Source organism: Balaenoptera acutorostrata, chromosome 8 (assembly GCF_949987535.1).
Source record: "Balaenoptera acutorostrata chromosome 8, mBalAcu1.1, whole genome shotgun sequence".
Lineage (NCBI taxonomy): Eukaryota > Metazoa > Chordata > Mammalia > Artiodactyla > Balaenopteridae > Balaenoptera > Balaenoptera acutorostrata.
Window position 1 is genome coordinate 115,921,845 of NC_080071.1, and position 22,214 is coordinate 115,944,058.

The following is a 22,214-nucleotide window of genomic DNA, read 5'->3' on the forward strand; positions in this document are numbered from 1 at the left end:
AACAGTTTAGGCACAGTAATTCTTATCATTTAGGGAAAATGGTGAGACCCCTCCACAAATCCAGGTTCCCAGGTTCCAGCCAGCGGGCAGCCTTACAAGTAGGCCTTTCTGAGGATAGCAGTCATAGTCCTGCTCTTAAATCCTTTCTGAACAGTATGTGTCGTAATCTAGGTTGTACCTAACTGTAATTCTGATGACTAGCATAGAACGCTTAAATATCATAGGAAACGTAATACGTATTGCTGAAAATTGAATTGACATAAAATGTTGATCTCAAATAGTTATGTGATAACATCAGAACTCTCTTACATCTTTTAATCTTTCTAAAGGTCTTTTAATTTTTTTCAATTATTCTCAGCATCTCTTTATTTTGGAGAGGTTGGTATTAAAACATACTACCATCAAAATGGCCCAAGTATGAGTATATGGTCAAGGAAGGAGACCTAGTTGAAGGAAATTTATATACTGGTTTTAATTTATTCTGTTGGTGTGAGTTGGTCTTCTGACTTTTTTTATTAAAGAATTTCTAAGGAAGGGGAAAATGATAATATCTGTTTGTTTCTTCTTCGTTCCATTGTGATTACTATATCAAGTAGATTATGTAGCACTAAAAAGAAGAAAACTGTTTGCAAGTGCAATAAACTGGTTAAGGTTTCATAAATAGTCTTGTTATTTTAATGTGATCTTTTAAAAACTGTGAACTTAACTACAAAAGGAATTTAATGAATAAATTACCCACTTAATTTAATCCATCTAGATTCTTTTATCTTTTAAAATGTGAATACATACATTTAACATGACAAAATATGTCAGAAGGCAGCTTGTATCATAGAGCATGCATTTATGTGCATTCATTCATTCAGCATTAATTGACCATCTACTGTTTGGCCAGACACTGAATTAGACAAACTAATGTTTAATTTCTAGCTCAAATACTTATTATCTCAGCAACTTTGGGCAAGTTATTTAATTTCTCTGATTTGGTTTCTGCATTGGTAAAGTAAGAATAATAAATAATATGTACCTTTGAGAGTAATTGTGAGGATTTCACAAGATAATGACACATAGTACATATATCAAAATCTCACTGCTGTTATATAATTTCTGTTCAGCTTTTTAATATATATTTCAAAAAAGTATATTTGACACATAGTCCATAGTTAAATATTCATTGAATAAATACATGAAACCTTTCTATGTATGAAATTAATAAATCACTTGTTAGTGATTTCTTTATTAACGAAAGTCATTTGTTAGTAGTTTTTTTAAAAATAAATTTATTTTATTTATTTATTTTTGGCTGCGTTGGGTCTTTGTTGCGCGCGGCCTTTCTCTAGTTGCGGCGAGTGGGGGCTGCTCTTCATTGCAGTGCACAGGCTTCTAATTGTGCTGGCCTCTCTTGTTGCGGAGCACGGGCTCTAGGCGCGTGGGCTCAGTAGTTGTGGCTTGCGGGCTCTAGAGCGCAGGCTCGGTAGTTGTGGTGCACGGGCTTAGTTGCTCTGCAGCATGTGGGATCTTCCTAGACCAGGGCTTGAACCCGTGTCTGCTGCATTGGTAGGCGGATTCTTAACCACAGTGCCACCAGGGAGCTCCCAGTAGTTTTTTTTTTTAATGTTCCCATTTACTTTTTAAAAATTTTACTTTTAAAATTAGTATACGGTAAATTGACTTTTTTTTTTTTGATGAACAGTTCACTGAACTTTAACACATGTATAGGTTTTTTTAAAATTGCTCCCACAGTCAGAATATAGAGCAGTTCTGTAACCTCCCCCAAACTCCTCTTCTCTGTTATGATGCTGCCAGTCACTGATATGTTCTCAGTCACTATAGTTTTGTCGTTTCAGGAGTGTCGTAGAGATGGACTCAAATAGTAACCATGTGAGACTGGCTTCTTTCACTCAGCATAATGCTTTTGAGATCCTTTGAAGTAATTTTTTATCAATAGTTTTTTCCTTTTTATTGCTGAGTAGTATTCTGTTTTAAGGATATACCACAGTTTAATCATTCACCTGTTGAGGGGTAGTAGGATTGTTTCTAAGATTGGACATTTATGAATAGAGCTGATGTAAATATTTTTGTGTAGATCTTTTATATGAAAATATATTTTCAGTTTACTTGGGTAGATATCTTGGGTGGGATTAAGTAGTAGTAGTAGTCATATGGTGAGTGTATATTTAACTTTATAAGAAACAGCCAAACTGAGTTCCAGAGTGACTGTACCATTTTGCATTCCCACCAACAATGTATGAGAGTTTCAGTTGCTCTATATCCGCAGTAGTACTTGGTGTCAGTTTTTTTAGTTTTAGCCATTCTAATAGGTATGTTGTGATATCTCATCCTAGTTTTAATTTGAATTTTGAATATCTTTCATGTGTTTATTTGCCATCATATATACTCTATTGTGAAGTGTCTATTCAAGTCTTTTGTCCACTTTTTAATTGGGTTGTTTTCTTACTGCTGTGTTTTGAGAGTTCTTTATATATTCTGAATACAAATATTTTCTCTGGACAGTAGTTTATCTTTTCATTCTCTTACTAGTGTCTTTTCCAGAATAAAATTTTTAAGTTTGATGAAGTTTAGTTTATTAGTTTTTTACTTTATGGATCATGCTTTAGTGCCATGTCCGAGAATGCTTGCACGAGGTCACAAAGCCTTTCTTCTATTTGATAAAAATATATAAACTTTAAAAAAATTTTGGCTTATTTTAGATTTATGAAAAGTTATAAAGATAGTACAGACTGTCCTGGGATACACTTCACCCAGTTTTCCCTACTGTTAACAGTTTATGTTACCATGGTATGTGTGTCAAAACTGAGAAACCAACAGTGGTACATTATTATTAGTTAAACTTCATTTAACTAGTTTTTTCACTACATCCATTTTCTGTTCCAAGATCTAATCTGGGATACCGCATTGCATGTAGTTATATCTCCTTAGTTTCTTTAGTCTCCGTTCTGTGAAAATTTCTGTCTTTCCTCATTTTTCATCACTTTGAGCTTTTGAGGGGTACTAGTCAGGTATTTTGTAGAATCTCCTTCAATTTGGGTTTGTGTCTTTTTAAAAACTTTTTAAAGTAAGAAAAATTTTTCTATGGTTACACTTGGATTATGGCTTTTGGAGAGAATACCATAGAGGTGAAATGCCTTTTTATCATATCATATCAGAAGGTCATGTTATCATCGTGACTTAGTCACTGGTGATATTAACTTTGATCACATGGTCAATTCTGTGCTTTATTCTAAAAGTTTTACATTTTATATTTAGAGCTATTATCCATTTCAAGTTAATTTTTGGGTAAGATTCTTTTTTTTGCATGTGGATGTTTAGTTGTGCCAACCTCATTTGTTGAAGAGTTTCCTTTCATCATTGACTTACTTTTGCACCTTTGTCAAAGATCGTTTGGCCATATTTGTGTGGGTTTGTGTCTTGGTTGCTATAGTTTTGTAATAAGTCTTTAAATTAGGTAGTGTGATTCCTCCAATTTTTTTTTTTTTTCAATTTTCAAAGTTGTTTTGGCTATTCTAGCCCCTTTGCTTTTCTATTTAAATTTTAGAATTGGTTTATCTATGTCTACAAAAAGTCCTGTTGGAATTTTGATTGGAATTGCTTTGAGTCTGTAGATCAGTTTGGTGGAGAATTGGTATGTTTACTATGCTGAGTCTTCCATTTTATGATCATGGTTGGTCTCTCCAATTTAGGTCTTCTTTGATTTCAGCAGGCAGATCCTGTATATGTTTTCTTAGATTTATATCTAATTACTGCTTTTTTAAAAGGAGCTATTGTAATGGTATTATTTAAACATTTTTCATATCCAGCTCTTTGTTACTAGTATGTAGGAATATGACTAATTTTTGTGCATTGACCTTATATCCCATGACCTTACTAAATTCAGTTATTAGTTCTCGGAGGAGTTTTGTGATGTCTTTTGGATTTTCTTTGTAAACAGTCATGTTGTCTGTGAATAGGGGTAGTTTTATTTCTTCCTTTCCAATCTCTGGGTCTGTTTTATTCCTTGCCTTTTTAAACTGGCTAAGGCTCCAGTAAAATACTGAATAGGAATGATGAGAGTGGACGTCTTTGTCTTGCTCCTAATCTCAGAGGGAAAGCATTTAGTCTTTTACTATTAAATATGATGTTAGGTGTAGTTTTTTCATAGATGCTCTTTATTAGGTTGAGAATGTTCTATTCCTAGTTTGCTGAGAGGTTTTATATGAATGGATGTTGAATTTTGTCAAATGCATTTTCTGCTTGAATTGATATGATCATTTGTTTCTTCTTTCTTTATTTTTTTAAATTATTTTTTGGCTGTGTTGGGTCTTTGTTGCTGCGCGTGGGCTTTCTCTAGCTGTGGTGAGCGGGGGCTACTCTTCATTGCAGTGCATGGGCTTCTCATTGTGGTGGCTTCTCTTGTTGCAGAGCATGGGCTCTAGGCCCACGGGCTTCAGTAGTTGTGGCTAGTGGGCTCTGGAGCGCAGGCTCAGTAGTTGTGGTGCACGGGCTTAGTTGCTCTGCGGCATGTGGGATCTTCCCGGACCAGGGCTCGAACCCGTGTCTGCTGCATTGGCAGGCAGATTCTTAACCACTGTGCCACCAGGGAAGTCCCCATTTGTTTCTTCTTTAGATTTTTAATATAGTGATTACATTGGATGATTTTGGTAGATAGCTAATTAGCTTTGCATCCGCAAGATGAACTCTACTTCTACTTCTTTGTGGTGTAATTTGTATTTGTGCTTATATGTATTGCTGAATTTGATATGCTGATATTTTGTTGAGGACTTTAGTGTCTGTGCTAATGAGAAATATTGGTCTGTAGTTTTCCTATATTTTGGTTTTGATGTCAGAGAAATGCTGGCCTCATAATATAAATTGGGAAGTATTTTGTTCACATCTGTTTTCTGGAAGAGACTGTGTAAAATTGATGTTATCTTCTTTAATATTTGGTAGAATTTGCCATTGAAACCATCTGGGCCTGGAGTTTTTTTATTGAGGTGGCAGTCTCTTCTAAGATCCAGGCTTTAAGCAGAAGTCGTAGTTCCAGTTCCTTGCCTCATGTACACCCATATCCCTGAGGGGCCATTCAAAACGTTACAACCTGTGTACTGATTTGGATTGATGGAAAGTCCATGCACAGACAATGCTTGATTAAGTATAAAGGATACAGAAGGAACTGATGTGTTTAGGGTACCTTGTAGGGAGATTGGTAACATCATCAGAAAAATATGCAGCTTCTTACTCTCAGTCCCTCATAAGCAAGGGGTGCTAATATCTGAGTCATATAATACTTTTGGAAGCATAGTTTCCAGACCTAGCCTTATTTATATTTATTATGAGGCTCGGGCATTTTGGACATAACCTAGCCTGGATACATGCCAAAGACCACTTCCCATGGGCTGGTTATACCTTATCAGTCTCAGTGATATAATTCACATTATCTGTGCTAAGCTAAATATGTTGTGTTCTCAGACATAAACAGACTTTTCTTCCATCACTTTCAGTCTGTCTGGTCTATGAAAGCACCTTCAGTTTTGCAGACAGCTTTGTGAGTCATGCTGATAGGCTTTTAGCATCTGAAAGGCTTATCCTGTAAAATCCCGATCCCTAGTCCCTAGCTGTGAGGGCCTGTATCCAGAGTTGATAATCCCCTGTTTTTCTTCAGAGTCACCTTACATGCTTACTTCTGCCATTCAGTTCCCTCTTTGTTTCTGTGACTCAGGAATCTCCTTTCTATTCTTTCAAGTTCAGCTGTGTATTTCAAGAACATTATCATGTCTTATTAGGTATTTTGGTGTGTTTAGGGGGAAGGGGGACCTGTGTCATGTCAATCTGCTGTATCACTTCCATTTTTTTTTTTTTTTTTTTTTTAAATTTATTTATTTATTTATTTATGGCTGTGTTGGGTCTTCGTTTCTGTGCGAGGGCTTTCTCTAGTTGTGGCGAGCGGGGGCCACTCTTCATCGCGGTGCGCGGGCCTCTCACTATCGCGGCCTCTCCTGTTGCAGAGCACAGGCTCCATACGCGCAGGCTCAGTAATTGTGGCTCACGGGCTTAGTTGCTCCGCGGCATGTGGGATCTTCCCAGACCAGGGCTCGAACCCGTGTCCCCTGCATTGGCAGGCAGATTCTCAACCACTGCGCCACCAGGGAAGCCCCACTTCCATTTTTTTAATTTGATTTTTCTTAAAGGTTAGAAGGCCAACAACCAAACTTTTGAGGACTATTTGAAAATTCAACATGTTAAAAGTATGTGTGTTTTCTTTTATTCAGCAAACATTCTTTTTAAACATTTACTATGAGCCAGGTACTGGGATATCAAAGATAAAATGTGGTCCCTGCCTCAGTGAGCTTTGGGACTAGAAGAGGGTTAGAGACAAGGGAACAAATGGCAACACTGTTGATAAGTGCCCTCAGGGCTTGATGCAAACTCATAGGAGATACTGCCTTTCTAGACAGATCAAGTCAGGAAAATGTTTCCAGAAGAGGTGATGCTTCACCTGAGTCCTGCAAGGCAAGTGAGAATAAGCCAGGTGAAGTTAGATGAAAAGATAGTCAAGGCAGAAGAAGAGCATCAGTAGACGTGATGATACCTAAATGAACTTGAAAACTGCGAGTAGTTTGGTAAGCCTGGAGTATGGCAGCTGAGTGTGGAGAATGGCAAAAGATGAGATGGTGTCTGTGTATTTGGAGCCTAATGCGAACTGGGCATCTTAAGAAGATTTCATAATGTTCTCATACTTATGTTTTTTTTATAGAATTTTAAAATTGTAATTGTTAAAAATAAAAATTCTTAAAATTTTCAAGGATACAAATTAATCACCATGGTTCTTAGCAACTGAAGAATAAGATACACAGAAGTTTTCACCTATAGATATTTCATTTTTTAAATTGAACTAAAGTTAATGAAGCAGACACTGAAAATTTGAGGTATTATGCAAAATATTTATACCATACATAATACAGTTAGTAAAGATTGACCCTGTCAGAATGAGAAAAACTTAGCATATGCTTAATCAAAATTCTATTAATCTATTAAAGATTCTATTAATCTTTAGAAAATAGAACATTTATGTCAAATGCCAAATTTTGATGGTTTAAGTTTATCAATCTACACCTATTTTGATATCTCCTAGTTTCAGTTTTTATATCAAGCACCTGCCAGATTAGCTTTAAGCCTGTTTAACTTTTTAAAGGGTATTTTATAAAACTGGTCTCAAAAAGATATGTGGACATGATTGCTACTGAGCCTGTTCTTGGGTCTGCACAGCACAGCCAATTTACTAAAACCGTATTGTGGTGAAGTAAAGTGCAGCGTTTATTGCAATGTACCAAGCAAGGAGAATGGGCAGCTCATGCTCAAAAGACCCAACTCCACGATGGCTTTCAGGGAAGGGTTTTCAAAGGCACTGCATGGTCCATGATCAGCTTGTGCTCAGTTCTTGGACTGGTTGGCATCAAGGTGAAGTTTCGCACATCATCATTCTTCTGGCTCCAACCAGTTTGGGGTCTTTGTGCTTGGGGTTGGCAGTTTTCATCTGGTGGGGGTCTGGTTTCTGTAAAAACAACTTAGGAATGTGTGTCAGACCTTTATATCTTTCAGGGAACTGGGAGTTCAGTGACTCTGCTATGTGGCTGATTTATAGTCTAAATTGTTACCATTTTTCTGGCCCAGCATCTTTGCTTTGTTTCTACATGCTTACATTTCCTAATAATTAACTCTTGAGCCAGCCTTTTGAGATTCAGGGGAGGTCTGGGAGACTAAAGCAAAAGCCTCTTACTTCAAAAAACAGGGACACAGGGGCTTGTTTACAGTTTCATGATTAAGTTTTATAGTCTAGGCAGGGTAACTGATCTTAATGATGTGATCTGTTGGCTGATTCTGTCTGCCTCCTTATATACCTATCCTTTAAATACCTTCTAATGGCTGATCCTGAAATCATCATTAGAGATTTATTCCCTTCATTATTTGTTATTTATTTTAAAAAAATTAGCCCTAGAAATGACACAGACATTAGCCTTAGCAGACATTTATGTCCAAAGGTAAATTTATGAGATATTTTTTGAGCAGAGGGTGTGGTGGCCAGGATAATGAACCTCTGTACCTCCTAAAGATGTCCACATCCTAGAACATGTGAGTATAGGTTATGTGGCAAGAAGGAATCAAGAGAGCAGATGGAATTAGGGTTGCTAATCAGCTGACTTTAAGATAGGGAGATTTTTCCTGGGTTATCTGGGTGGGCCGAGTATAATCACAAGAGTTCTTAAAAGTAGATAAGAGGCAGAAGATAGTCAGTGTCAGAGTGTTGTGATGTGAGAATAACTTGGCCTGCTGTTCCTGGATTTGAAGATGGAAGAAGGTCATGAGCCAAGGAATGAGGGTAGCCCCTAGAAACTGGGAAAGGCAAGGAATGGATTCTCCCTTAGAGTCTCCAGAAGGAACATAGCCTTGCTGACACCTTGATTTAGCCTGGTGAGACTTGCGTCAGACTTCTAACTTATAGAACTGAAAGATAATAAATTTGTGTTGTTTTAAGCTGCCAAGTTGGTGGTAATTTGTTACAGCAGCAATATGAAAATAATACAAAAAGTGAGAGCATAAATGTTATATGCCTGGGGAGACTTTACTGAGATTAGAAAAATACACTGAAAGTACAGCTGGGTTTAACTGAGGACAGATTTTGTCTCTGATTTTGCCTTTGTCTAGCCTGGTCTTTGGGCTTTCACCTTCAATCACACTTTATTGGTCACCACAAAGAAACAGCAACAGTCCATAAGAAATCTTGGCAGCTGTGTAGTTGAATAATTATGATAGCTTTTTAAAAAAAGATTCATATTTGTGATTTTAATGTATTTTTTTTCTAGTCCTAGAAAGAGATACGTGTAAAAGAACCTGATAGTTTTGAAAGAATGGTATTTAGCCCTAAGGACCTGTAAAGTGTTCGTATTCTTTCAAAAGCAAACGTTTAGAGGACTTCCGGTAACTGTGACATGAAGAATTTTCAATTCCTCTCTGGAAAAAAAAGTGTGAAAAAAAAAAGTATGAAACTGGAAAAAAAAATAATCAAAACAACCATTTCAAGGCACTAGAGGCAAATAAATTTAGGAGCATTTATTCTTGAACAACTGCTAGAGCTTAGGTAAGAATAGAGGGAACCTCTGGTCCTTTTGCCCATTGCTGTTTCTGTCACCTCCCCCTCTTCTCCCCAGTCTGTGTTGATGAGAACTGTAGCTTTCCAGTCTAGGTTGGCGGTGAAAACCATCAGCTCTATTGCCAGATGGGCAGGTTTGATTCTGGGTGGAGGGCAAAAGCCGGTGGCTTTGCCTACTAAAAGTAGCAGACTCAATTGAGAATGGATGGGGAAACCCTGTACCTTTGCTAGCTAAGTCAAGGTTCCACACCTAGTCCAAAGCCAGTGGTGGATTATTCAGAAATTTAACAGGGAGATCCTGTATGAAAGCCATACTAGAGCTGGATACACTCTGTACACATCCCTGTATGATAGGGAAACTACATGTGTGCATGGGAGACCCAAGAGAGCCCTAACTTGAGAACTGGTTGCAACTTTGTATGCATTCCCCAACCCCGACACCCAGATCAGTCAGCAGAAGGGAAGCCTTATGGGTTCAGCCATTTGAGCACAATCTGTGCCCCAATTACTGATTTACCACTAAGCTATACAGACAAGGAGTAGCCCCTAGGGAGCCAGGCTGAAAAATAAGAATAAAATTACTGAATAGAGACATAAGTAACAGAACACTTTGGGGAATACAGATTGCACAGTTGTAGTCTGCAATTTACTAAATACAAACAAACAAAAAAGAAACTAACAACCAGCAGAAAGTTAAAAGGGACCTGATTTTACTACAGTATGTTACCTAAATGTAATTTTCAACCACAAATTAATAGATTTGCAAGGTCACACAGGGAAGTGTGACATGTGTAAGTGGAAAAAAACAGTCAGTAGAAATGGACTCTTATTGGGTCCAGAGGTTGGATTCAGCAATAACTTCAAAGCAGTTATAAGTGTGTTCAAAGAATTAAAGGAACTGTATCGAAAGAATTAAAAATAGACTAACAATGAGTCAAATAGGAAACCTCAGTAAATAGAAATTATAATAGAGAACCAAATGGAAATTCCTAGAGTTGAAAAGGATAGCTGAAGTAAACTTTGACCAGATATGCTCAAAAGCAGATCTGAGATAGCAGAATAAAGAGTTGGTGGATTTGAAAGATTAATAGAAATTATCCAATCCAAAGAATAAAAGAAAAAATTAGAGAAAAATGAACAGAACTTTAGAGATGCATGGGTCAGTATCATTGTTCCAAAGCATACTGTAATGGGAATCCCAGATGAAGAGAAAGATTAGGGCAGAAAATATTATTTCAGAAATAATGGCTGAAAACTTCCCAGGTTTGATGGAGAAAAAAAAAATTCCTTAGGGACCCTGGAATCTCAATGAACTCCAAGTAGGATAAACACAGAAGAGAACCACACCTAGATACATTCTAGTCAACTTGCTGAAACCCAAAGACAAAGAGAATCTAAAACAGCAAGGGAAAAATGACTCATCATGTACAAGAGGACAATACTGCTCGCTGGCTTCTCATTAAAAGCAGTGGGAGTCAGAGGGCAGTACAGTGACATATTCAGAGTGCTGAAACAGAAGAAAACTATCAACCAGGAATTCTATAGCCGCCAAAACTATTTTCAAAAATAAAGGTGAAATAACAACATTGTCATATAAACAAAGCCTGAGAGAATTCATTGTAGGCTGACCTGCCTTACTGGCAGTATTAAAGAAAACAGTAACTCGGATCCACAGGAAGAAATGAAGAGCATTGGAAATTCCCTAATAAATACAAAAGATATATTCTCTTATTTTTTTAAAACATAAGTTTGCTTAAGCAATAATTATAGCACTGTATTGTTGGGTTTGTAACGTGTATCCATAATATATATGACAATATTGCACAAAGAAAGAGGGGAAGAAATGGAGCTATATTGTATAAAATTGCTAGATTTTACCAAAATTAACCTAGCAGTGTTACTGAACCAGACTTGGGTCCGTTTGCCTGTGTGCAGGCAAGCCAGTCTACTGGCACTGGGTTGTGGTGAAGGAAAGTGCAGCATTTATTGCAGGGAGCCAAGCAAGGAGTCCAGGGCAGCCAGTGCTTAAAAGACCCGAAGGCTTTCAAGGAAAGGTTTATAAAGACAGGGTGAGGGAGGGGGTGGTTTGTGGGGCATGTGATCAGCTCGTGGGCATTCTTCTGATTGGTTGGTAGTGAGGTAATTGGGAGTCAGCATCATCAACCTTCTGCTTCCAACTGGTCTGGGCCCTACATGCTTGTGGGCCGCAGACAGTTAACTTCTCCCACCTGGTGGGTGTTTCAGTATCTGCAAAACAGCTCAAAGAATATGGCTCAGAATATTTAATTCCTCCTCCCTTGAGGAATTAAAGGTCCTTGACTTTGTTGATGGCTAAACTATTATTATTTTGTCTTGCTTGACTGTTTTCCTTTCTTCATTTTCTCACTTCTCTGATTAAATTTATTCTTTGACTAAAGTTTTTCTACAGACAGAAGGTAGGCAGAGGACATGGGTGGGAGTCCTGTTCCAGGAAGGGCCCATAGGGTCCTGCTTGGTTATAGTAGATTATAAATTAAAGATACAGAATGCAATATCGAAGGATCATTGGGGGAAAACATTGAAAAAAAAGCAGTTGTTTATTGAACACTTCCATTTTCTCAGTTATTTTTGTAGATGCTAGGGATTTAAATAAGTCTAAGAAATGGTTTTTTCATTGTTTATCACCACCATTTTTGGTGATCCATTATTTTATGCATATATTCTTTATACTGTTTGAAGAGGCTCTGAATATATTTCTTTCTAAAGTAATACATGTAAGGATTTTAAAATTGTAGCAAGCAAGAAAGAAAAAGACATCTTAAAACAAAAGAGAAAAGTGAGTGGTAGATTGTCCTACCTTTCTCAATTGGAGGATGTGATGCTAAGGCTCATTTATATTTAAACTTAGTATTTAGTATACATATGCAATTTGTTAGATAAAACAACTCTATTATTAAGTATTGCCATAGTGGGATTTTTATTTTTTATGTTGATGCATTTGAGCTTCAAATAAATTTAAATTGCTAAACTAGAAGTTGTAGGATATATAAAGATTTATTAATGAAACTCATTATCTTACATCACATTCCCCTTTCACTTTTCCCACTCTCTCCTCCACATCCTTCCCTTTTCCACATATGCAAAAATGTGGGCTAAAACATCTCATGCTTTCTTAATTTTGGATAACCAAGAACAAAACCATGGGAAATGTGGGTTATGTCCATCATATACTTTTTATGAATATGTGAGTTATATGTGTATGTATTTTTGCGCATTGGGGGATTTTTTTATATGGATTTTACTATACGTATTATTGTGATATATATTTCTTTTTTCTCAGCATTTCATATAGCCTTTATATCATTAAGTTCAGATTTACCTTATTTTTTTTAATGACTATTAAATTTTTCCTAGTATAGGGAGGTACTGTAATTATTTACCCATTTCTCTGTTGAAGAAGCTTAAAGTTGTTTCTAGTTTTTCACAATTAAACTATTATAATGAAGTTCATAGTACATATATCTTTGTGCATTTGTATGAATGTTTTTGTAGCACAGATATAGAGAGATATAATTAGTTCAAATTTTGTGAATTTTAAATATTGATATATTTTGCCTTTTTGCCCTCTGGAAATGTTTTAAGAGTTTATACCACCACCTGTGGCATATCCCAAACTCTTGCCAACACTGGATCTTATCAGTGTTTTATATTTTTTGCAGATTTAATAGGTTGTGATATCTTGTTTCATTTACCTAGTCACTGTTAAGGTTGAAAATCTTTTAACAGAATTATTAGCCATTTATATTTCTTATTATTGGAAATATATATTAGTTTCGCTTATTTATTATGCTTAATTTTTTATTGTGGTGACACACAACAAAATTTACCATTTTAACCATTTGTTTTTTCAAAGCCTACTTTTTTTTGTTGTTGTTATATTTATTTATTTATTTTTATTTATTTTTTAAAGAGCTCCTGACATTTATTTATTTATTTACTTTGATTTTTTTGGCTGTGTTGGGTCTTCGTTTCTGTGCGAGGGCTTTCTCTAGTTGTGGTAAGTGGGGGCCACTTTTCATCGCGGTGCACGGGCCTTTCACTGTTGCGGCCTCTCTTATTGCGGGGCACAGGCTCCAGACGTGCAGGCTCAGTAGTTGTGGCTCACGGGCCTAGTTGCTCCGTGGCATGTGGAATCTTCCCAGACAAGGGCTTGAACCCGTGTCCCCTGCATTGGCAGGCAGATTCTCAACTACTGCGCCACCAGGGAAGCCCCTTTAACCATTTTTAAGTGTACCGTTCAGTGGTGTTAAGTACTTTCAAATTTGTGTGCAGCCGTCACCACTGTCCATCTTCGGAACTTTTTCATTTTCCCATATTGAAACTCTGTATTCATTAAACAATAACTCCCCATTCCTTCCTGCCATAGCCCCTGCTAAGTACCATTCTACTTTCTGCCTCTATGAGTTTGACCACTCTATGTACCTCATATAAGTAGAATCATAAAATATTTATCCTTTTGTGACTGGCTTATTTCACTTAACATAATGTCTTCAAATTTCATCTGTGTTGTAGTATGTAGTATGTAGAATGTCTTTCCTTTTTAAGGCTGAATAATATTTCATTGTATGTGTGTCCCACATTTTGTTTATCCATTCATCTGTTAATTGACAGTTGGTTTGTTTCCACCTTTTGACTATTGTGGGTAATGCTGCTGTGAACATGGGTGTTCAAATATCTGTTTTGAGTCCATGCTTTTAATTCTTTTGGGTATTGGCCCAGATGTGGAATTGCTGGTCATCCTGTGTTTTAAATTTTTGAAGAACCACTGTGTTCTTTTCCATAGCAGCTGTACCATTTAGCGTTTCCGCCAGTCATGCTCAAGCATTCTGATTTTTCCATATCCGTGTCAATACTTGTTTTCTGTTTTGTTTTGCTTTTTTAATATTAACCATTCTAATAGATGTGAAGTAGTATCTTGTGGTTTTGATTTACATTTCCCTAATAATTAGTAATGTCGGCTACATCTTTTCATGTGCTTATTTGCAATTTGTATATCTTCTTCAGAATAATGTCTATTGAAATCCTTTGTCTATTTTTTAATGTTTTGTTGTTGTTGATTTTGCTCATTTTTTAAAGCTCCCACCTAATGTTTGTTTACTTGATGAAGGCATGGTCTCAGGCTCAAGTAGTTCTAGTAGGGAAAGTAAATCAATGATTTATACTGATCTTTTTTAAAAAATTAATTCCTCGTTATTGCCACTAGGAGGCTTAGCAAGTGTAATCAGGTTTCTTGACAAAGCCAGTGTGCATAAGAACAACCTTTTTTTTTTGGTAAGGTATAATTGATATATAATGTTATATTAGTTTCAGGTGTACAACATAATGATTTGATATTTGTATATATTGTGAAATGATCACCATAGTAAGTCCTGTTATTACCTGTTAGCATACGCAGTTACAAATTTTTTTTCTTGTGATGAGAACTTTTAAGATTTATTCTCTTAGCAACTTGCAAATATGCAGTACAGTATTATTAACTATAGTCACCATGCTGTACATTACATCACCATGACTTACTTTATAACTGGAAATTTGTACCTTTTGATCCTTTCACCCATTTCGAACACCTCCCACACGCCACCTCTGGTAGCCACCAATCTGTTGTCTGTATCTATGACCTAGATGTTTTTTTGGGTTTTTTTGTTTGTTTTCTGGTTTTTTTTTTTTTGATTCCATATGTAAGTGAGATCATATGTTACTTTGTCTTTCTCTGTCTGACTTGTTTCAATTAGCATAATGTCCTCAAGTCCATCCATGTTGTTGCAAATGGTAAGATTTCATCCTTTTCTATGACAGAATAATATTCCATTGTATATGTATACCACGTTTTCTTTGTCCATTCATCCATCAATGGATACTTAAGTTGTTTCCGTTATCTTGGCTATTGTAAATAATGCTGCATTGAACATGGGGGTGCATATATCTTTTTGAATTAGTTTTTGTTTTCTTTGGATAAACACCCAGAAATAGAATTGCTAGATCATATGGTAGCTCTATTTAAAAACTTTTTGGAGGCACCTCCATACTGTTTTTCCTGCTGGCTGCACCAATTTACATTCCCACCAGGGTTCCTTTTTTTCTATATCCTTGCCAGTACTTGTTTTTCTTTTTTTTAAATTTTATTTATTTATTTTTGGCTGCACTGGGTCTTCGTTGCTCCTTGCGGGCTTTCTCTAGTTGCGGCGAGTGAGGGCTACTCTTCGTTGTGGTGCGCAGGCTTCTCATTGCAGTGGTTTCTCTTGTAGCAGAGCATGGGCTCTAGGCGTGCGGGCTTCAATAGTTGTGGCACGCGGGCTCAGTAATCATGGCTCGTGGGCCCTAGAGCGCAGGCTGAGTAGTTGTGGCGCACGGGCTTAGTTGCTCCGCGGCATGTGGGATCTTCCCGGACCAGCGCTCGAACCCATGTCCCCTGCATTGGCAGGCGGATTCTTAACCACTGCGCCACCAGGAAAGCGCTTGTTTTTCTTTTCTTTTTGATGATAGCTGCTCTAAAAGGTGTAAGGTGATTTGTCATTGTGGTTTTGATTTACATTTCCCTGATGATTAGTGATGTTGAGCATCTTTTCATGTACCTGTCAACCACTTGTATATATTGATCTCTTAAAGATAATGATAGTAGAAAAAATACATTCGAAATCAAAGAAGAGAGCATATTTAACAGGGGTAATGGGGTGGTATTTGAGATAAATCTTCAAAAAAAGAATCCATTGCTATTCTGTGATGGCAATTGAGTGTAGGGGAAACATTCCAGGTAATGGAAACAAAGTACTGATCAGTAGGGGAGATGAACCTTTGAAAAGAAGGTACAAAAAGTATATATAATGTAATCTTTTTTGAGGATAGGATGAGTAAATGGATGGATGGAATAGTTCTGGAAGAATGACCAAGAAACTGTTGGCAGTGGTTTCACTCTAGTGCCTGGGGATACCAAGGCAAAATATTGTTTTGTTTCCTTTCTTCCAAGGACATTAAGAAAAGAAAGAAGAAAACTGTATTTAAAGACCTTTAGAGCATAAAAGTCACAGCTCTGGGTTCTTTCCAGTATTTGATGCTGCTTCTACATAGCTAATTTTGATTTCAGGGGTAGGAGGGTGGAGGTGAGGTGAGAAGATGAAATAAATTTTTGTCATCTAAACAGTAAACAGATTATGGGTTGGACTTTAAAATGTTTTAAATCTTTTTTTTTATTGCTGTTTTGGGGGTTTTCTTGAGAATGTTCGTAAAAATAAGCATTCATAACTGTTTACATAGAGTTAAAATAAATTAGGCAAATGAGTAATGCCTTTTATAAATTTATTTTAAAAATATTATTGGGGCTTCCCTGGTGGCGCAGTGGTTGAGAATCTGCCTGCCAATGCAGGGGACATGGGTTCGAGCCCTGGTCTGGGAAGATCCCACATGCCGCGGAGCAAATAGGCCCGTGAGCCACAATTGCTGAGCCTGCGCGTCTGGAGCCTGTGCTCTGCAACAAGAGAGGCCGCGATAATAAGAGGCCCACGCACCGCGATGAAGAGCGGCCCCCACTTGCCGCAACTAGAGAAAGCCCTCGCACAGAAACGAAGACCCAACACAGCCACAAATAAATAAATAAATAATTTAAAAAATATATTATTAAATAAAAATACGTTGGGGAGTGAATAGGGTAGGAATTTTCAGGAGGCAAGATCACCAGTTTGACCTTAACATTTTTGTAAATTTTGGCTACAAATTTGTGGTTTTTAAAGGACTTGTCAACTAAATGAGAAGTTTTCATTACTGTAGGATACCGTAGCAAGAGTAAGCCATTTTCTGATAATTTTGTGATTCCTATCTAATATGTTATTGAGTAAAAGAACATAAAAATTCCTTAATTAGGATACTAGAGTAAACCATGTTCTCAGTACATGTACATCATGGCTGATAATTCTTTTCCTGACATTTAGGGAATCTATTAAAATTTTATCTTTCCACATTAGTGGACTTAATGTTATCAGTTAATTAATGCAAGATGTCAGTGCTGGCTTTCATCTTTTATTTTTGAAAGCTAACTTTTAAGACAAACCTGTTATTTAATGTTTTTTCTTTGTGATTTCAGTAAACTGCTCCTAATTTGTAAAGAATAGAGAGAAAATAGTAGATGAATGATGGAAATTTTTCACCAAATGAAGGAAATCCAGGTTGTTATAGATTCAATTGCCATTTGAGAAAGAAAGAAGGACCTGTAGTTCAAGCCTAAGTTTCCTTCAGGGAAATTTTTTCATGTTTCTCAAATAATAAATTTTAGTATTCTGACATTTTCCCTTGTTTAATGGCAGTGATTCTTTTTTTTTTTTTAAGGTATGGACTCCGAGAGTTTGTGGTGATCGCCCCTGCTGCAAATAATGATGCTGTTCTCAGTGAATCTAAGTGCAATCTTCTTCTGAGTTCTGTGTCTGTTGCTTTGGGAAACACTGGCTGGTAGGTGGACATTTCGAAAAACCTTGACATGAGTTTAAGAACTATTCTAAATTATAACTTATGAGGGAAAATGATTACTGTTAGGTTTTTGATTATGATTAAGATTAGTACTTGTACATTATTATATTGGAATAAGGTATGTAAGGACAAACTCAACAAAACCTTTAGGGAAAGCATTTCTAAAGGGAAACTTACTGAAATATTACATGACTATTTAAAATGGAGAATAAATTGTACTATTTTTGTATTTTGCTTCCAAATGTTTAGTTTATTTAAATTTTGGTGCCAAATCTAATTTTAAAACTTGATGACAGAGCATCCCCTTGTTCAGCCTCAGCTAGGAACATGCATTCAGGTAACTCAAATTTTTTGTTTCTCTGCACACGTCTTCAAATGCTTTGAAAGTGCTACGAGTATTGATTTTGAGATTACAAATAGATTTTAGTGAGTAGGCTAATTTGCGGTTATGGCAATCTTTGAATAAGGAGGATAACTATGTCCTCAAATGATAAAGTAAAAAATAATTCACCACTAGTGTGGGTTTAATTTGTATTGCTTAATGCCTGTGAATCAAGTTTTATTATGACCTTGGAAAGCCTCATATGATAGGATCACTTTTATTCAAGAAAATTTTTATTCTGCTTTTTTATGACTTTCAGCCATTTTAAAATAGTTTTCTGACCACAAAGTGCCACTAAATGATAATTTCTTCAGTTTATTAGTGTAAGGAGAAAAGGAACTAAGAGTGTCTTTGTTTTAAATGTGAGTCTGGGGAGTATTCCTTGTTTAGTGCTTTTAAATAGTTGAGATGAAAATAACGTAATAGTGGAAAAACTTGAGATTTAGGAGTTATTCAGTATTTAGTGAACTTACAGTCTATTCCTTTTTAATTATGCCCTATAGCCAGGTGCCACTCTTCGTGCAAATTCATCACAAATGGCGAAGAATGTATGTGGGAGAATGTCAGGGTCCTGGTGTCCGAACTGATTTTGAAATGGTTCATCTTCGAAAAGTGCCAAATCAGTACACTCATTTATCAGGTCTGCTGGATATCTTCAAATCAAAGATTGTGAGTTGGCATTGATATTTTCAGTCTTATAAAAGCAGTAATTGGTAATTTATTGATTACATAGAAATATTTCTAATGTTGAAATGTAATTACTTAGAAGAAAGATGTAATTGACCATGTAAATTACTGTGTATGTTTAAACAAAGTGTCCAGTTAGATTTTTAGTGTACTGTTGCTCTAACTGATTTTGTTTGTTCAGTTTGTTAACATTTATCTCCTCCCTTAACTCTTTATACTCCTTTTCCTCTGATAGTAATGTTGCCAACCTCACCACATGAGTGGGCTTCAGCATAGTTGCTTGTTCAGGGCTCTGGCTGAGTAACTGAGATGTGAACTCTTTGGGTTCTGAATTGCTTTTTTTCCCCCAAGGGTCTATTTAATTTGATGTTTAAGATTAATCAGGCTTATATTCTATGACTGAGAGCAGCAGGGCTGAATTGGATGTGCTCAGTATATCTTTGGTGTTCTTTAAAAACACTATCACAGAGATATGGAGGATTTGCCTGTGCTACTCTGAGGGAAGAATTAGGGTCTAGATTGAGGAGCTATTCGTGAATACCTCTAGAAAAGAGAGCAAAGCCAGGTAAGTAAGTGGTGGAAGGGATTCTCCACTTAGAGAAATAGTCCCTTAAGTGATTAAGTTGGCACCCATTTCACTAAAAGTGATCAAACTTGATTAACAAACTGATCTCCTGGTATGGTACATTGAATAGGACATATCATCTGTGTTGCATTCCTGCTAAAAATGTTTAACATAAATCAAAACATGAGGAAACAATCACATATTTCCAAAATGAGCCATATTTTACAAAGTAAAAGCCCAGACTCTTTAAAAATGTCAGTATCATGATAGGCAAAACAAAGGCTGGGAGCTGTTTAGCCTAAAGGAGACTAAAGTGACATAACATGCATGATCCTTGATCAAAACAAAATAGCCATAGAGGACACAAATGGGACAGTTGGGGCAATTTTTTTTTTTTTTATAATTTTTTTTTTTTCCCTACTTTATTTATTTATTTATTTATTTTTGGCTGTGTTGGGTCTTCGGTTCGTGCGAGGGCTTTCTCCAGTTGCGGCAAGCGGGGGCCACTCTTCATTGCGGTGCGGGGACCGCTCTTCATCGCGGTGCGCGGGCCTTTCACTATCGCGGCCCCTCCCGTTGCGGGGCACAGGCTCCAGACGCGCAGGCTCAGCAGCTGTGGCTCACGGGCCCAGCCGCTCCGCGGCATGTGGGATCTTCCCAGACCAGGGCTCGAACCCGTGTCCCCTGCATTAGCAGGCAGACTCTCAACCACTGCGCCACCAGGGAAGCCCGGGGGCAATTTTAATATGGACTGTATGTTAGAAAATAGTATCAATATTAAACTTCTTGAGTGTGATAATCCTTGTTCATAGGAATTACATGCTGAAGTATTTAGGGGTGAATTGCCATGATGCCTATAACTAACTTTCAGAGGTTCAGCCAAAAAAATTGTTTATGTAAATATATGATAGTATGTGCGTGTATCAAAATGTTAATTGGTGAACTTGGTGAAAGTCATACCAGTATTCATTACGCTAGCTTTGCAACCTTTCTGAAGGTTTGCAAATTTTGAAAAGGAAAAAAATGTAAGAAAAAACGCTGAAACGTCTTTTTTAACATACATTGTTTGTAGAAAGATATTTAGGATTAGAATTTAATTTCATAAAAAATATGTTTTCAGTTTTGAGGCCATAAATAGCAGGGTGGTAGGATTATCACCACCCAGATACATCCGTTTGACATTTAAAAAAAAGTCTGCATATCCTGGGTTAAGAAATTTAAGTAAAAACTTCTTTATACCCTTAGTCCCTTTTCTCAAAATAACTATTGTTAGCTGTTTCTTGTGATTATCTCTATTAAAAAAAGCATAGAAGCATATCTTTTAGAAAGTTCCATGTCTGTATGTAACTTTTTTTCAAAACCTTTCTGGACTTTGAAATGCTTTAAGTACTGCTTAATTCTACACGTGTTGCTTTGAAGAATTTTTGAAAAAGGCAAGTGTGCGTTATTTCTACCCCATTAGTTTTACGTTGTTCTTACCAGAAGTCTTCAATTATATTTAATTATTTTAGATCAAATTCTAGTCAGATGCAAATATTAATGCTTTATTCCTCTTCTTAAAAAACATTAGTGAACGTTATTTTCATGGATCTTGTATGTCACTCTTCTACGTTACTCAACTTCTCTTTAGTGAAACTGGGGACCGCCTTGATCTGTGGAGCCTGACTTTCATTATGACTATTTACTAATTGTACTTTAAAAACAAAAGTGTTCCTAATCAGTTTATCACATCATCTGTCAGAACTTTCACAAACCTCACCTGTCTAAATATGAAACATTTCTCAAAGTTGATTTGATAGAGTTGAACTTAAGATAATTGAGACTTGGTTTGGGTACTTTAGTGGTTTTACATAGTTAAAGCTACCCAATATGTGGCTCTCTTATACTTTCTTTATAAAGCTATCTTTATAAATATTACTCTTTAAATCTACTGGAAGTACTCCAAGGCACTCACCCTCCACTGGTAGTTTATTTCATTTTCACATGGATCTAATTATTAGAAAAGGCTTCATTGGCAGGGTGGCAGCAGAGGGTGGTTGCCCTTGGAATCACATCCTCTTTTGCCATATAATCCTCTAAATATTTGAAAACTCTCTCATACCCTAGTCTTTCCTTTTTCAGTTTAGACATTCTTCATTCTATCAGATGTTCCTTATATTTCATAGTTTTATATTCTGATTGTTGTTTTGGATATTTGTCTTTTTTAGAACTACATTTCTTCATGTTCTGGGGAAATTTTGTTTGCAGGCTCATTTTGAATGAAGGCTTTATTTACAGTTTTTAACTTTCTCTCCCATCCTCTCTAGTGGTTTTGTAATTTTGCAGTTGCTCCTTACCTGCAGAATATTTCAGACACTGGTCTTAAAATGATGTTTGGAGCCTTTTGCTCCGTGTTGATATTGGGGTATTGCACATTGAGTCTTGGACTCATTGGATTGCTTGCTTGGATCATGAGAGTGGGTTTGTCCCCCACTCACACAACCTTCCCTAGCCCCATACCTTCCAACAAAGCCTCTGCACGAAGCAGGAGTGCCCTGCCTCAGGGTCTGCCTTAAGCAGAGAGTCTTCCAGTACCCTCATTCTGGGTGAGTACTTTTGGTTCCATTTAATGCAGCCTGTAATCCTGGCTCTCCCTGCCTTCGTCTGCATGTGGAACTCAGCAAGCGTATGCCTTTAGCCCCATTTAACACTTTGGATTTTCTGTACCTTTTCTAGGGCCCACAAAGATATTTATGTCATGTTTGGTCCTAGGTATTTCTTTTTGGTCACCTCTTTCTGTATTTGTCTACATTGCTATGTGACTGGAGCAGAGGTTATATGTCAAAGTGACCTTGTTATGGTTTCTAGATCATTTACACCCAATTACAGGTGAACACTCATTTGATATCTAGACCTGAGTAAAAAATAATTATTCCTGACCAGCCAGAATCTTACCTTGCTTGTCT

At 36.7% G+C, this 22,214-nt stretch overlaps 1 protein-coding gene across 2 annotated transcripts in view; it reads left to right on the top strand.

The window, feature by feature from the left end:
• The window catches only part of RAB3GAP1 (RAB3 GTPase activating protein catalytic subunit 1), a 110,632-nt gene that overhangs the window by 35,908 nt on the left and 52,510 nt on the right, over nucleotides 1-22,214 (top strand). For both annotated transcript variants that reach the window (XM_057551843.1, XM_057551844.1), the window contains exons 6-7: nucleotides 17,498-17,617; nucleotides 18,521-18,686. In XM_057551843.1, coding sequence (XP_057407826.1) covers nucleotides 17,498-17,617; nucleotides 18,521-18,686 — 286 coding nt within the window. The remainder of the gene's footprint in view (nucleotides 1-17,497; nucleotides 17,618-18,520; nucleotides 18,687-22,214) is intronic.